General features: G+C 40.6%; 1 protein-coding gene across 1 annotated transcript in view; it reads right to left on the minus strand.

Annotated features, from left to right (window-relative positions):
• syne1b (spectrin repeat containing, nuclear envelope 1b) overlaps positions 1-15,339 on the minus strand; it is an 83,330-nt gene that overhangs the window by 42,488 nt on the left and 25,503 nt on the right. Inside the window, 30 exon segments of the mRNA XM_038729144.1 lie at positions 17-172; positions 691-834; positions 949-1,131; positions 1,684-1,861; positions 2,731-2,867; positions 2,987-3,343; positions 4,180-4,344; positions 4,724-5,033; positions 5,148-5,320; positions 5,440-5,731; positions 5,879-6,028; positions 6,111-6,316; positions 6,481-6,593; positions 6,888-7,095; positions 7,281-7,484; positions 7,592-7,693; positions 7,949-8,131; positions 8,785-8,943; positions 9,101-9,251; positions 9,888-10,067; positions 10,222-10,847; positions 10,969-11,122; positions 11,782-11,948; positions 12,184-12,307; positions 12,460-12,647; positions 12,868-12,966; positions 13,075-13,302; positions 14,026-14,176; positions 14,519-14,679; positions 14,806-14,946. Coding sequence (XP_038585072.1) covers positions 17-172; positions 691-834; positions 949-1,131; positions 1,684-1,861; positions 2,731-2,867; positions 2,987-3,343; positions 4,180-4,344; positions 4,724-5,033; positions 5,148-5,320; positions 5,440-5,731; positions 5,879-6,028; positions 6,111-6,316; positions 6,481-6,593; positions 6,888-7,095; positions 7,281-7,484; positions 7,592-7,693; positions 7,949-8,131; positions 8,785-8,943; positions 9,101-9,251; positions 9,888-10,067; positions 10,222-10,847; positions 10,969-11,122; positions 11,782-11,948; positions 12,184-12,307; positions 12,460-12,647; positions 12,868-12,966; positions 13,075-13,302; positions 14,026-14,176; positions 14,519-14,679; positions 14,806-14,946 — 5,790 coding nt within the window.

The following is a 15,339-nucleotide window of genomic DNA, read 5'->3' on the forward strand; positions in this document are numbered from 1 at the left end:
GTAGTCATTACTGTACCTTGGTCAGGTTGGTTAAAGCTAGGTACTGAGCAGAGAGTTGCGAGACACGGTGCACAAAACCCTTGCCGGCCGCATGTTCATCCAACAGCAGCTGGGCCTTCTCTTTCAGCCTGTTCAGCTGAATCTCGTGAGAGGCTAACTCCTCAAGCACAGACTGGAAGAGCACAAGCAGGTTATCAAAGAGGCATGCAAGCTGACACACAGATATAAGAATTCAGACACAGACTGAAGGGTTAGAGATGGCAACATGGCAAAAAGAAAATAGATTGAGATATTTGGCCAGTGTTACTGTTGGTAAAGCTCTTGGTGGTCATGACGTGCAGTCAAGGCATCTGGAAATAGCTGGTAGACAGTTTTAAGCAGATTGTAAAAGCACTTATTTTAAAAAAAAAAAGCTGGTATTAATCTACATAAGAGATATTGTTAAGAATATATGTGAAAGTAGTAGTAAAGAGGAGTAAAAACATGGCAGAAGTTCAAAAAGTAACTGGCAGTTAGCATAAGCTGTTGGCAGTGCTTTCTCAAAGAATAATAGCTATGCCAAAAGACTGTAACATAGCTAGAATGGTAAGTTTCTGCAGATGACAGAAATAGTCAGGTTGGCACTCAAGCACTGAGTGGTGGTTGCACATGAACATGAGTGGTGTTCCATTCTCAGTGTACATACAGTACCTGTAGCTTGTGAAGCTCTAGCTTCTTGGCTGTGAGATCATGAAGCCTTGTGCTGCTCTCCTGCACAGCCAGCTCTGTGGCATTCAGGCACTCCTGAAGAGGCTCGGCACTTGCCTCGAAATCTTTCATCTGGGACAAAACATTCTGCAACGCACAAGACGATATAAAGAGACTGCTGAGATATTTTGTTGACTTAAAATGTATTACACTTTTTTTCATAATGGCCTGATTGGTGAAAAGGGATATTTGGGCGCTTACTTGTAGACTTGTCTCTCTGTTGTGAAGGTTAGACATCATATTTTTCCAGTCCTCTCTGGCAGTGTTCATTTTAGCCCGAACTGCATCAACTTTGTCTTTCGCTGCGATACTAGAGACAAGCTCACCATTCACAACCACAGCATTCAGCTTAGACTGACCTTGCTCTCTGTCATTTAGAAACTCCTGACAAGAGAAGAAGAGAAAGATGATGTACTTAAGCATGTAGTGAAACTATTAATTTTATAATGTAGTCAAATTTTAACCCTTTATTGCAACAATATCCATTTTAGTTTGGCAGTGTGGATCTGTTCATGTTGATGTTCTGGAACAAATCTAAGCAAGTTTGACATAGTATCTGAACTAGCAAACATCCCTGACAGATCACAAGATATATAACATTTATTTAATATGAATTGATGCAGAGCTCAAAGTTGTTGTATTTAGACTAATTGAGCGCCAAAGGTTTATATGGACCGCCTATTGTGTGGCAGACATACAGTACTTGACTGGTGGGTATATGGTATATGTGACTATTGACTTCCGTGCCTGCCCGAATTACCGCAAGGCTCCATTTAGCTGTCATTCAGTTACAGTTTTATTTTGTGATGAGAACACATCGACAAGTTATTGCAAATTAAAATCACACTGTGTTGATAACCCCAGGGGTATTCAAACCTGTAATTCTGACAGGATAAGTGCCTTAATGTTCCATGGCTTTGACTTGGAACACTGTACCTGAATCTTCTGCAAGCTAGATGAGGCCTCATTGACATTTTGAGGTACGTCAAAGCACTTGGCTGTGTTGATCTTGGCATTGACCAACCACTGCTGGAATTCTCTGAAGGCTGAGCGGAACCCTTGTTCCAGTAGCTTCTCTTTGCTTTGGCACTCCTTGGACGCTTGGAGACTCAGACTAGAAACAAGTCAGGAAGAAAAAAACATTTTTCTACATTCAACATGTATCATTGTTATTCAATTTAGAGATCTGGATATTTTTCTTTTAATATAAGTTCTTTTCTCTCAGGCTTGTTGATTTGACTATTGGTTGTCAAGGCATTTATGCTCAGTTTTACCAGAAAAATAGAAATAACTTTACTTTACATCACAATCCAAAGCAAAAATTCTGTAATAAATTTTACCCATGTTTAGCTAGAATTAAAAATAGTCTTCTTGTTGACATTGTGTCGGAAAGGTGTCGATTCAATTATATAATAGGTCCAGGCGCTGTCTCTCCCTCTTCGTCTTTTTGCAGCTCTCACGCATTAGTTCTTGTTGACTGAGTAGTTGCGGTGGCTGCTATGTTGGTGTTCAAGTTTGCTGTCTGCTTAAGTGTAAAATGTTCTCACATTGTAGGTAAATTGCTTAACTATTAGATATGTTATCCTTGCCATTTAAATCAATTTAAAAACATAAATATTGTGTACCATTTAGTATGATGTCATCATGTAGACATCTGTCAGCACCCTCAAATGAGACTCACTAAAATGATGAAATTCAGGCCTGCATATATTGCAGTACAATATAATGCAGTCCAGCACAACAACACCACAAAATACAGCCCCAAACACAGAAAGAAAAACTGAACATTTAACTGAGGTAGTATTTACTGTGGGGCTACTATACTGCATTTTCCTACATTGAAGAAATGTTACTATTCTTCTGGTCACTCCTGGTGTATGGTTCTACAACAGATCCTGTGTAATACTATGGAAAAATTACACAAAGTTGCATGTAAACATAGCTACAGTTTTCCTTAAAGAATAATATTTACACCGTTCTCACCTGTTGTATTCTTTAATGAGAGCAGACACTCTCTCAGATTGTGTGCCCATGTCTCTGGAGAATCGGCACAGATCATTGAGTTGAGTCTTCAGACTATCGGACATGGACTCAGCTTTGACAAGTTCCTCCAAAGTGTCCTGGGTGGAAAACAAATAACCAACAACTGATGAACAGCCACAAATATGCATTAGTTATCCATTGCTTGTTTCCAATTAATGGTGGCTTATTATTGGAACTTAATAAAGCAAAGACCTACCTTTGCTATCTGCCAGCCTTTAACAGCCTCCTCTCCATCATTTTTTCCTTCTGCTTGAGCCAACCGCAGACGGCAGTCATGTAGCTGGCGGCTGAAGTCCCGCAGGTCCTGTTCCAGCTGTGTTGACCGGCTGGTGAACTCCTGTTCAGAGCTGGCTATCTGGGAGAGGGCAGTCTCCAGACTAGCCCGTGTCTGCAGTGCTCCACGTTCCCACTGTTCCCAGGATGACAACAGTGCTGCTTCCTCTCGTTCCATAGCCTCATAGCCCCCCGAACCAGTGTGATCTCTTGCCACTGCCCCACATCTTTGAACCCGGTTCAGCCTCTCTCTGCCTCGTTGCTTAGAGTCAAGCAACTCCTGGAAAGTGCAAAAGAAATCAAAACAGTCACTTCTAGCCATGAGTAAGGTAACTCCCAACAATACCTGTGAAGCACAACAGTGACAAAGCTTGTGCTACCCTGGACTTGAAAGCCACTTGAAATTCATTCCTTAAGAAAAGGTCTAAAGCAACATCTTTTCAGCGTTTTATTTATTTTTTAGATCTAGCCCCTTAAAACAGCAAAGATCATTCTGCAAAGGAAAAGCCAGACAACAGTTTGCGAGAGACCATTTTTTCCCCAACAAATGTCTTGCAAAAGCCATACTTGTGGACAGCCTTAGGTGTTTTCTCTGACTCTCCAAATACCTTCCTCATCTGGGCTTTTGCATATGAATACATCATCTGCAGCTTTTTTGGCATGTCTGTACTATACATACAGGTGTCCTTGTGTCAATAAGGCCTGACAAAGTCTTAAGGAGTCTTCACAGTCTTCATGTTCAGGATGTTCAACATGTTCAGGTTCTTTGGGGTCAATCATAGTAAAGGGAATCATTATAAATAAATAATGGTCATGAGACCTCAACTGTGACCAAACCAATTAAACTGTTTCCACAAGTGGCAGTTTTCTTTACATGGCCAGGAGTTCAACGATCCTGGAAGACCCCTCGAGGTCACACTGTTATTCCAATGAGAGGAGCCAACTTTAAACACCTAGTAAAGATGCCTATTTGTTGATGTATTCAGGCAACAACCGAGAGGGACAAGATCGTGGAGTAAATATGAAATGCTTTGGAGGACATACATCTCTTGCCTGGATCCGACCAGAAGCCACATACAGATTTTCTTCCTAAGTATAACATTTTAAGATCCTCACCTGCACCTTGGAGAGCTTTCTTTTAATGGAGACTGAGTCTCCTGACAGATCTGACCACCGCTGAAGCTCCTCTTTTGCTGAAATCAGCCAATCATTGAAGTCTCTCAGGGCATCAAGATACTGCTCATGCTCAGACACAATGTTTTGCATGGACTGCACTTTACCCTTTGTGGAAGAAAAAGACAATGTAAACACCAGCTACCAGTTTTGAATGAGGAACTGTCTAAATATTAATGTGGTAAATAGTATTTGCAAATATTTTATTGTATCTTTAGCCTATTTCTGTGCTAGGGTAAGTGTGACTGGAGTTTGCAATCTTGAAAGTTTCAAGTTTAACTGTTCAATCACAGTTAAATTTAATATACTAAAATTTCTGTCTCAACTTGCTTAATGTAACACATCTCTCTTCCCAGTGTCTGCCCTGTAGGAACAATCTTGGATCTCTCCCAGATGTAGCTTATTTTTGGCTAGCTTCTGAATTAATCGTCTAGGATCTAGCAATTATTTGCAAGAACTATTTAACCTACGCCTGTATTTATATCACCTTGACAACAGCTGAGATATCAGCAAAGTGTGCATTGAGCTCCGCCTTTGACTCTGGTCCAAAGGTCTGGTCGCCAGTTTTTTCATGCATCTCCACTGCTTTGTCTGTTAGGCGTGACAGTGCTGCTGCATGAGCATCCACATCAGCCTGGATGGCCCTAAGGCGCTCAAGCAAAGCAGACTTCTCTTTGAGGCCTGGCTGCAGAGGCAAAGTCATCCCCACCTCCTGCTCCACTGACTCCATCCACTGCTGCAGTTGGCTTTTACTTTCCTGAAAGCTGGTCCACTGGGCCACTGTCCACTCCAGACGACTATGGACAATAATACAATTTTATAAGAAATTAAGAAGTGCATTTACCCTCAATTATGACCTATGGCATCAGTGGATGTTCACCCAGGGTGCAGAAAATGACACACTTTCCTACCTGTGGCAACTCATGGACGTCATCAACATATTGGCCCAGGCATCCTTCAGGCTCTGTAGCTGTGAACAAATGGCCTCCTGCCCCTCCATTCTGTTATGTTTCAGTACCTGTTCACCTTTTCCTACAGTCATGTTGAGCTTCACCTCACCTTCACCCTTCATTAGCAGGATATCCTGCATGTATAAAAAACAGCAATTAAGAACTATAAGATAATGTCTGTGATTTGAAATATTTCCAGAAAACACTGTAATCCAAAGAATAACATTTTTGGATCAGAACATTATTCACAGACCTGTACGAGACCTAGCCTTTTCTCCAGAGTCTCTTTATTGCCAACTGTACTGTTGAGTGATGCCAGGCGCTCCTGGACTCCGCTAAGCCAGGACCAGGTAGTCTGTAGGGTCTCTTCAAAGGCCTGTTGCTCCTGTAAAGTGAGCTGGCAGCTGCGCAGCCTCTCTCTCACACGTCTCAGCAAGGCCTGGTGCTGTGACTGCAGTTGAGCTGACACTCTTGTCTCACTACCATCACCTCGTCCACCTTCATTCAGTGCCTGGCTCTCCTGACATAAGCGCTCAAATGAATCCCTGCATGGAAGAAAATGAAATGTTTAAGTAAGCTAAAGAGTACATTGATTAGAGACAATTACTCAGGATCCTCTTGGGGACCTTAGGAAACAATGAAAAAACCCACAACACGTCTATTTCATTTCTTAGTAAATACACAGACTTGACCTTTCTTTCAGCACTTCCTGCTGATATTCCTCCACTTGTTCGAGCATTGCCTTTTCAGGACCACGCTGCTTGGCTTCAATCAGATCTGTGGTCATCCTCTTTTCCATGTGCTCCAACCACCACCTGAGCTTCTTGAGACGACCCTCAAACCTACATGGAATTCACAATGTAATGTTTATAAATGGTTAGCTTCCAAAGTGCTTTACAGAACTGGGTTGTGTGAGTCTTTTACCCCTTCATGAGAGATGCACTGTCTTCCAGTATCTGTTGGTTCTGTCTGCACTGCTCCACAAAGCTGTCCCAGTCCTGCTGGATAGAGGAAAGGTGCTGCTGGACTTGCCCAGCGCTGGCTTTGGGAAGATGGAGTAGGAGCTTCTCTCCTTCCTCACAGACCTGAGTGAGACGTACCTCACCCTCCTCCACACGATCCATGGCGCCCTGACAGATAACCCACATCACTTTAAGCATTGTATTTGTAAATCCTGGCACAGATGATGTTTTTGAATCAGGAATTTCAGTTATTCTGTTTCATCGGTACTCTCATACCCATCAAAGACTATGATTTAGTGAAGTCTAGCTGTTCGGTTCCATTTCATTTTTACCTTTAGTTTCTGGAGTTTCCGTTCCACAATTTGAGTATCTCCAGATCGGTCAGAGCATTCTTTCACTATCTCCCTCTGTTCTGAAAGCCAACGATGAAACTCCTGAACCAGATCTGAGAAGGTAGGGAGAAAATTACAGAGTTAATATCTGGTGTAGATTCAAACAGAAATAATTTTACACTCAGTGGACACTATAAGATGTATGGCTTTTCAGCAAAGCAGGGAATGAATATGATGCTACAAAAAGTGTCTGGTCACAGAAACAGGAGGCAGTGCAACAGTTTTATGTATGGAAGAATGTATAATTTCAACACATTAGAACCTTAGTAGTACAATAACATATTGCATTAAGTGACAACTGAGTAAAACTACCCATTTTAATCAGAGTTGTTTTTTGAATTCCTCACCATTGAACTGCTTCTGAAGACAGTTCTGCAGTGATGCCAGTGTCCTAGTAGAAAGCTGGTTCACAGACTCATAAGTCTTGATGAGGTCAGTGAGAGCTGAACCCAAACCAGCCAGCTCCTCAGAGGGATATTTCCTACACAGGGTGTTGAGGCTCTCCCTGGTGGAGTCGATACTCCCCTGCTGATTTTGCAGCTCTTTCTGGAGTTCCTTCAAAACATGTTTAACAATGCAGTTTAGTTTATTAGTTTCCTTACATTCTCATTTCTGTCTTCTATGACAAAAGAAGGGTTGCCTTTCTGTAAGACCAACAACTCACTAACCAGTGACAGTGTCAAGAGTACTTTGTTTCCCAAATACTGAAATTTACTATGTCATTGATATTTAGTCTGCACCTTCACTCTGCATATGTCCTCAGGATCTGATCCAGTGGGAGAAGAAACAAGGGAATCCTCTATACTTTTTAACCATGCAGACATTTGTGAGATGTAGTCTTCCAGCTGTTTCCGTTGGGAAGTGAAGTCCATGAGATTTCCTCTAGCCTGTTCATGTAGTTTCTGAGCAGTGCTGATTTTTTTTCGAAGGTCATTCTCCAGCACCTGATGCATGTAGAATATGTTATGGTTGACACACATGCATGTGGAGAGGAACATCTAATTTATCTGCAGGGTCAGGGTTAATATTTGATCATAATCATCTTTAGTACCTGCAATTTAGCAGGGGTCTCTTGACTTTGACTGCACTTCTTCAGCTCTGATACTTTGCTCTGCAGGGTTTCAAGTTTCTGTTCCTTCTCACCCATTTCTGCCTGTGGATGTATAAAATGAGAAATTTGTATTGTATATATATGTATTACATCTCTTACAGTTGTTTTGTTTTGTTTGGTAATCTGATTCACACTGTGTGCATGTCTTTAGCCTTTTTGCCATTTATAGCAGGGAGCTATAATGTTAACAATTAGCTGTGTCTTCAGCATCTCTGACCAGATAATAATTTTTGGTTAACTTAACATATGTGGAAAAGTAAACATGAAAGTAAACAAATAATTATCCATAAATCTTACCTTTAAAATGGAGAGCCTAGCCGACACCTTCTGACTGTCATTGAGGTTGTTCAGGCTCTCATTGAGTTCAATCACACAACTGCTTGTCCAGCTCTCAATGTCCTCGTTGATTTTACGCACATCATCCCACAGTGCCAAACTCTGGTTCAGGCGATCAATGTTATCGTCTATCTTCTCAGACACCTGAGAAGTGGATTAAATCAGTCACAAATCTTTACTCTCTGTAGTATCTGACACTGAACTTTTATGTTTTAGGAGTTTGCCCTGCTAATGCAACATAATATAGATTCTAAAGCTCTACACTGCACTTATGTTTTGTATATTTATTTATTTAGTTATAGACCAATTTGTGTATATTATTTGTATTTGGAAATTAAGTTTATTCTGATTCTGCAAGAAACATCACTTCTAATATTTCCCGGCTGAGAATTGTGCCACAAACCTCAATGGACAAAAACCTTCAGGTCTCTTCCCTTGACCACACAGGACAACAATATGTGGAGTAAACACATGTGTTGTACTTGTAAGGACACCCAGCGTCAAATTTGGTGTGAGGACATGTAGCAAAAACTATGTCGGTAAAGATATTAATAGAAAGTATTAACTGGATCAAGCTGCAGATATTGCATTTTTTATTCTTGTCGACAAATTACATAAAAAAAAAAAATTGCAATAAATTGATCCTGTGAAAAAGTATTACCTGTGTAGCCAAAGGCCACATAACTAACTGCTCTGTGCCATAGTCCTCCATTGTTGTCCCAAAACTATTAAAAGTAAATCAGTAACACGTCAAATCAACATATCATGATTGCAGCAACTCCTGAAGTCGTACTTACATCTAGCCACTGATCGACAAGAGTCTCCATATCCTTTTTCATCATTTGAGCATCACACTCGGGGATCTTCTTCAATTCAACCACCAGCTGTTTTCCTTTACCCGAAAACTGGTCCAATTCATGTTGCTTGGCAGCCATCTCTACCTTCACTGCCTCATGCTACAAATGGAGTAAAGACAGCAAACCTTTTAAGCCTTCTGATAAACAAAGGGAAAACCCAGAACATTTTCTTTGTTCTGGATTTGTGAAATGTTTTATTACAAGAACATAAGATGAGGCACTTCCCTAAAAAGATAAAATAATTATGTGACCACACCTTAGTTAGTGACCTTCTGGCTTCCTCCTGATCCTTCAAAACAGAGCTTATTTCAACCAGAGGCTCGGTGCTCTCAATAATGCTGCTGATGGAGGTTTTCAGGACTTGGTATTCTCTCATAAGCTCAACAAGGACATTGCACTGCTCCTGTCTGTCAAAGAAAGAGAGGAATTTATTACCTATTCAAGCTTATATGTAAATTAACTACAAACATAACATTCAATAAACATACAATAAACTGCATAACAGTCAAAAATAAAATGAAAAAAATAAAAATAAAATATGCCAACAAGCTCTTGGAGTGTTAAAAAGTAATGAAAAACTGAAAATTCATCTATTTAGCCTTATAACAGTAGAAAAATTCTCATCCCAGAAGTGATGTAATATTTCAGAATAGCGTAATTTTACCATGTGGTCATAAGTGCAACAAACATGAAACAATCAACCCATAGAGGTCAGTGTACCAATGTTTTTTCCCCAAAAAAGACTGTGTTCCATAATGCTTTAATTAGTATACATGAGAAAAGTACTACAACAGAGAGTTCAAGTATATAAAAAAAATGGTTCACCCATCTGCAACAATCGCACAAATTGAAAAAGAAAAAAAAGAAAACACCTTCCCATTGACTCTTTCTCCCAGTAATATCTTTTTCTTTGAGTTTTGCATTTCAGTATTGATTGTTTTAGTATTTTTTGTTTTAAGCATTGTATTTAGCTTTTACCAACCACCTTTTGCAATATTTACTGAATCAGTAGCATGGAAAACCCTCGTCCATTCTTTCAGTACCTATCTGTGATCAGCCTCTTCGTATCCTCCCATGTAGTCTCCAGCAGACTGATTTCCCTCAGTACCTCCCCAGCCAACTCTGCATCTCTCTGGGCCAGCTGGTTGCCCTTGTCCCTCAGCCACTGTTCCTCGTGCTGGTGTGACTGGAGCTCATCCTCCATCTGGTTAAAGAACCTTAGCCTGGCAAACAGAGGGATAATATGTTGCTGTTGCACATGTTCTCATACCCAATCATGGTACTAGGACCAAATGTTAATATCCCTACTACCTCAACTTTTGAATTATAGCATTAACCTAACATAAATATTGATATTATACTCTTATAATGATTTACCTCTGCTGTAGTGCATGCAGGCTAGGTTCTTTGAAGCTCTGGTGGTCAGCTTTTTCTTCTATGTCCTCCACAGCTTTGAGTAGTTGTTCTTTCCGCTGTCTAAAGGAGGTCCACAGAGCCCCCAGGGCCTCTGCTTCATTCTGCTTAGTACCAAGCAAGTTCCTCACAGCATCCAGCTCAGCACTGAGTGAATCAGCCAGCATGCGACATGACTTACGAGAACCCTCATCACCTCCAATGTGGAGATGGCTTTTGCAGAGACTGCTGTCCAGACTGACGGCTAGAGTCTCAAGGTGGCTAATGTCCGGGACAATAGTGGCCAGCTCCTGCTGCAGCTCTTCTACTTTCCCACGGTCCCAGCTGCCAGCACTCTCCACAGTCTGCTTCAGACCCCGCAACACTCCTGCAGCCACACTGTGGGTCTGCAGGAAAGCCTCGAGCCTTGCAAGGCACTCTAACTGGAGCTCAGCTATGTGCTGGGCCTCTAGGTAGGGCTGCAAACAGCTGTCTGCTCTGCTGCGGAGAAGCTGTGTATCACCAGGGTCACAGAACTGACAGAGCTTCTCGGCCTGCTGCTCCAAGCTCTGTCTCACACTGGACTGCTTCTGTAAGGCCACCTGGGTCTCCTGTCAAAAGCAAGCAATCAGTTGTAAAATGCTGCTTGTCTGCTAACTGACTAAGTGGCTCTGGAAGGAGTAGCATTCTGCATGCACAAACGGATGAACAATGATTCTGTGTGGTTCTTACCTTTACTTTTGTGGTGGCAGACTGCAGGTTGCTAATGTTGATTTGAGAAGCTGAGTGCAGATTTGAGAGCATGGTCTCACTCCACTGGGAGAATTTTACCAGGGCCTGGTCAAACTGCTCTACCAGTGAGAGGTGGCTCTGAAGCTCTTTGATTCTGTGGGACAAAACGACAGGTTAGTGATTCTAATCAGCAAACAAGAGCTGTTTTAACTAGCATTATACTTTTCAGTATTTTATTAAATGCAGGCTGAAGTTTGCCACACACAAAAAATGAAATATGTCACGTTCTGATATTCTCTCACTGTTACACTATGTTTAACCATAAACCTATGGTGTATTTTACATGCTTAATATCTGTAATTAACATGTTCTATATTGAATATGTTGTCTAATTGTCTTGTCTGCATTGTCTTCCAGTATCTTCAACCAAGTCCAGTTGCCCTTGACTTTAACCTTCTTTGGATAATATGTTGTCTAAGAAAAATCCAAAACATAGCATAGCCAGATTGAGTAGACATAAGCATTTACCACTGATATTTTAGACATGTATTAATTTTACTGTATTTGCATCATTGTTTCATTTGTTTCAACAATTACCCACACAAACACAAAACATACACCACAAAACAACCATCATCAGTAGCTGTGTTTTGTCAGTATCAGGTTGATTTCCCTTTAATTGCCCTGATGGACCAATTGTTAGGTTTGTGAAAACTGTGTAATAAAAGATACTGACAAAATTTGCTTCATCAGACAGGTCCCTGGAACAGCATGTGTATGTGTGACCTGATAAGGTAAAACAGAATATCTTACCTTTGAGGGAGGACTTCATTTTGAACATGCAAACTCCTCTCTAGGGTCTCCAGCTCGTCTTTTAGTTGCCTCACTCTCTCTTCTGGTGCAGTCGGACACAAGGACATCCCCAAAGATACCAATTCAGTATGAGCGGGCTCAAGGGACTGGACCTCAGAGTGTAAAGCCTGCAGGGAGAACATACTTTTCTTAAATAAACATTCATGCAAAATATAATATCTATGTATGTACATGCACTATTTATTCATCATGTTGTGGGGGCAAATGTCTCTTCACATTGTCATATATGGGGACAAAAATTTGAACCTTAGCATGGACCATTTATTTTTTCCATTATTTTGAAATTATTTGGTTAGAGATTTGTTTTGGAGAACTATGTAAGTATGTGTGCAGGTATTGTACCTGCAAATCTTGTATCTCCGTGCGGAGCTTGGTTTTATCAGCTGACAGAAAGTGACTCTCTGGTTTGGATGCAGATTCACTCCTCTCCAAGCAAGAAACAATGTTTGAACGCAGTTTCTCATACCTGAAACACATCAATAGAAACACTGGTACCTTAAAGTGTGTGTGTGTAATGTGTTGACATTACTATCAGCATTTCTTATTGTATATATCTGTCCAAGATAAGCCAGTGATCCAACTGAACTGTAAATGCATGTATTGTTCAGTAGCTCTTACTTTTGCCAAAGAGAAAGCAGGTTTTCCAGTGTGCTCTGTTTGTCCTTTGCCTCCTGTACACTTTGGTCATAGCTTGTGTTTAGCTCTGTCACAGTCCTTTCTGCTTGCTCTCTGTCACTAAGTCTTCGGGCACCAGCTGACAGGGACAGCAAGGTTCCCTTCAGCTTTTCCAGATGCTGACAGACATCCTAGGGAACAAAAACACAAGACAGTGACCAACACAGCATTACCTGCGAGCTGAAAGACTGGCACAGAAAAGAACGATCTGTATTATGCTTTGCAATTCATTTTTGAAAATACTGTTGGCATGTATAGTTTTTTAAATTAAAGGAGAAAAGCATGATAACATTTGTTTCCTTCCAAATATATGATTTTGTATTAAAATATAAAAGTATAACAATTGAACACCATGTGGTTTTGAAGAGCTTTGTAGGTCTCTGATGAGGCGGTGCAGGATTTGATAGGATGCTCCAGTTTTGATTGTAGTTCACTGAGAGATGCTTGCACCTAGGAGAGAATAAAGATTTAAAAAACTAACTGCATGTTCATATCTTCCCGAGATGCTATTCTGTATACTGCCATGATATTGAAAAAATGACCAATAAGCCCCTTTACCTCCTCTAGGTTGATTTTGAACTTCTGCTGGTGAGAAGAGCTTTCCTCCAGCTGTCCATTCAGCTGCTGTACGCTCTCCTTCAGCTCCTCCCAGTACCTGCCGATTTGGGTCAGACGGGCCTTGATGCGAGCTGCCTCCCCTGAAGATACAAACTGGGCTAGTGCCTGCGAATCTGCCTCCAGCTGAGTAGGAACCTCAGCTCGCTCCTGAAGCTCTGCACCAATAGCCTGGACATGCAGGTATGGAGACAAAACAATAAATAAGACTGAGATAATCACTATCTTTCTTAATTGACCAGTGGAGTTGAAATACTATGGAATTTTGTTGGGCATTGGGGAGTGGTGTGTACTGGTTGGTGACTAAAATGGCCTTTGCATTTTACACCATTGCACATTAAAGTTACCTAAAACAGTGGCCATTTAAATGAATACCAAAATGCATATAAATTTTAAGTTTCACAGAAAAGAGCAAATAATCAAAACTATCAAAATGCACGAGGGCTTTTTTAATTTATTTGTATTTAACCTTTATTTAACCAGAGTCTGATTGAGATTAAAGTCTCTTGATGCAGCAAAAAGAACATGAAGGATAACTTTTGAACACAGCAATTACACATTCCTAAAATAAGCACAAGCCCCCTAGTTCACTGAATAAGGCAAAAATAAAATTTTAAGAACACAAAACACTGACCAATATTCCCCTGCTCCATATCCTTAAGAATTGAAACAAACTGTCTATAAGGTAAGGTATAAGGTTTTCTTAAGAAATACACCCTCACCCTACAAGCACCATTTGTGTTGAAGACAGAGGACTGATGTTAGAGTCCAAAACAGAGACAGTGTGTCCGCCCTTGGGCAAAGAAGGCCTGTTGTTGCTTTCTAACCCCAATGGCTCCTTAAAACAGCCTTATTGATTTGCTAAGATTACTGTTATAATACACAATAATGTACCTTTACTGTGTTGACCTGTTGCTCAAGAGGCAAAGTAGAAGATTTCAGTACATCCAGCTGCTTTTCTTTGTCCGATATCCACAAGGAAAAGGTTTCAAACCCAGCTCCAAACTGATCCCACTGAGTTTTCATATCTTCCAGAGTCTTGACACTGGAACACAAAAGTAAATTTTTTTAATTCGCTGAGTAGGTAATAGTTGCAAATAAACCTTGCCAATCATGTGAGATACAGAGTACCAGATAATTCGGTTTACTACATCTGGGTCCTTGAGATTGTGTCAGGTTCGTTTCCACACACAATTATTTGACTTTTAATTAAACCTGTGTTAATATGTACATTTTGATTGTGTTGTGCTGCTGTTTGTGGCAAAAGCAGCTCATTTAATACAATAGCATATTAAGCTAAAACCATAATGTATTTGGAAACACTATCTATTTAAAACTACTAAAACATTGTTAGCAAAAGCAACGAGAATGAAATCCATCATCTTACTCTTTTTTGAGCCCAGCCTCTACTTTGTCCACTTGCTCACTGAGAGAACGAGCTTGTTGTAAAAGCATAGTCTTGTTTTTTGGGCCAAGTTGGATTTCTGTTGCTCTTTTCAGCAAAGTGTTCATATGTGAGGCCTCTGCTTCACACTGCTTCAACAACACCTGTTTAAAAAATAAAGGATTTTGGTAACATTCTCTATTTAGCTAACTACTTTCATTAGTAAAAATGCCAAGAGTAACCCACAGAATATGTCCACAGGAGTAAACCCAAAGAAAACCTTGACTTACTCTGGCCTGGTCAAGTTCAACAGCCAGGCTCTCTGGACTGCTGAAGTTCAGGTCTCTCTCCATTGTTGAGCGTGCTTTATTAACAAACTCATGCACTGCCTCCTGCTGGCTGTCAAACTCCTGCCAGGCTGCTAGTGTGACCTGGTGATGACAATACCCCAAAATCATTGATATCAAATCAAATCAAATCCACTTTAATCATAGAGTGCTTTATCTATAAAAAAAAAACAACAGAGCTAAGCAGCAAACTTGGATATTGCTATTATTGGATGCTCCTACTATCACTATGACATCTAAATATATTACAGCATGAAAATAATCACTTTCCAATGTCAGTAATCCCAGATCAAGATTACTACAAAAAGAACACACTGACATATGAGTTTGGTGCCAATCCATCTCAAACCATGTAATTAAGTATGCAAATAACACTACCATGTTGGGCCCTATCAGCAGGGGTGATGAGTCAGCATATTAACAAAGGTAGCACAGCTTATATTCTGCAAGCGCCACACCCCCAGTGCTACTGCAGCA

This window comes from Micropterus salmoides, unplaced genomic scaffold (assembly GCF_014851395.1).
Source record: "Micropterus salmoides isolate LMB-PRFRI ecotype aquatic unplaced genomic scaffold, ASM1485139v1 Ms_hic_scaffold_19, whole genome shotgun sequence".
NCBI classification, from domain to species: domain Eukaryota; kingdom Metazoa; phylum Chordata; class Actinopteri; order Centrarchiformes; family Centrarchidae; genus Micropterus; species Micropterus salmoides.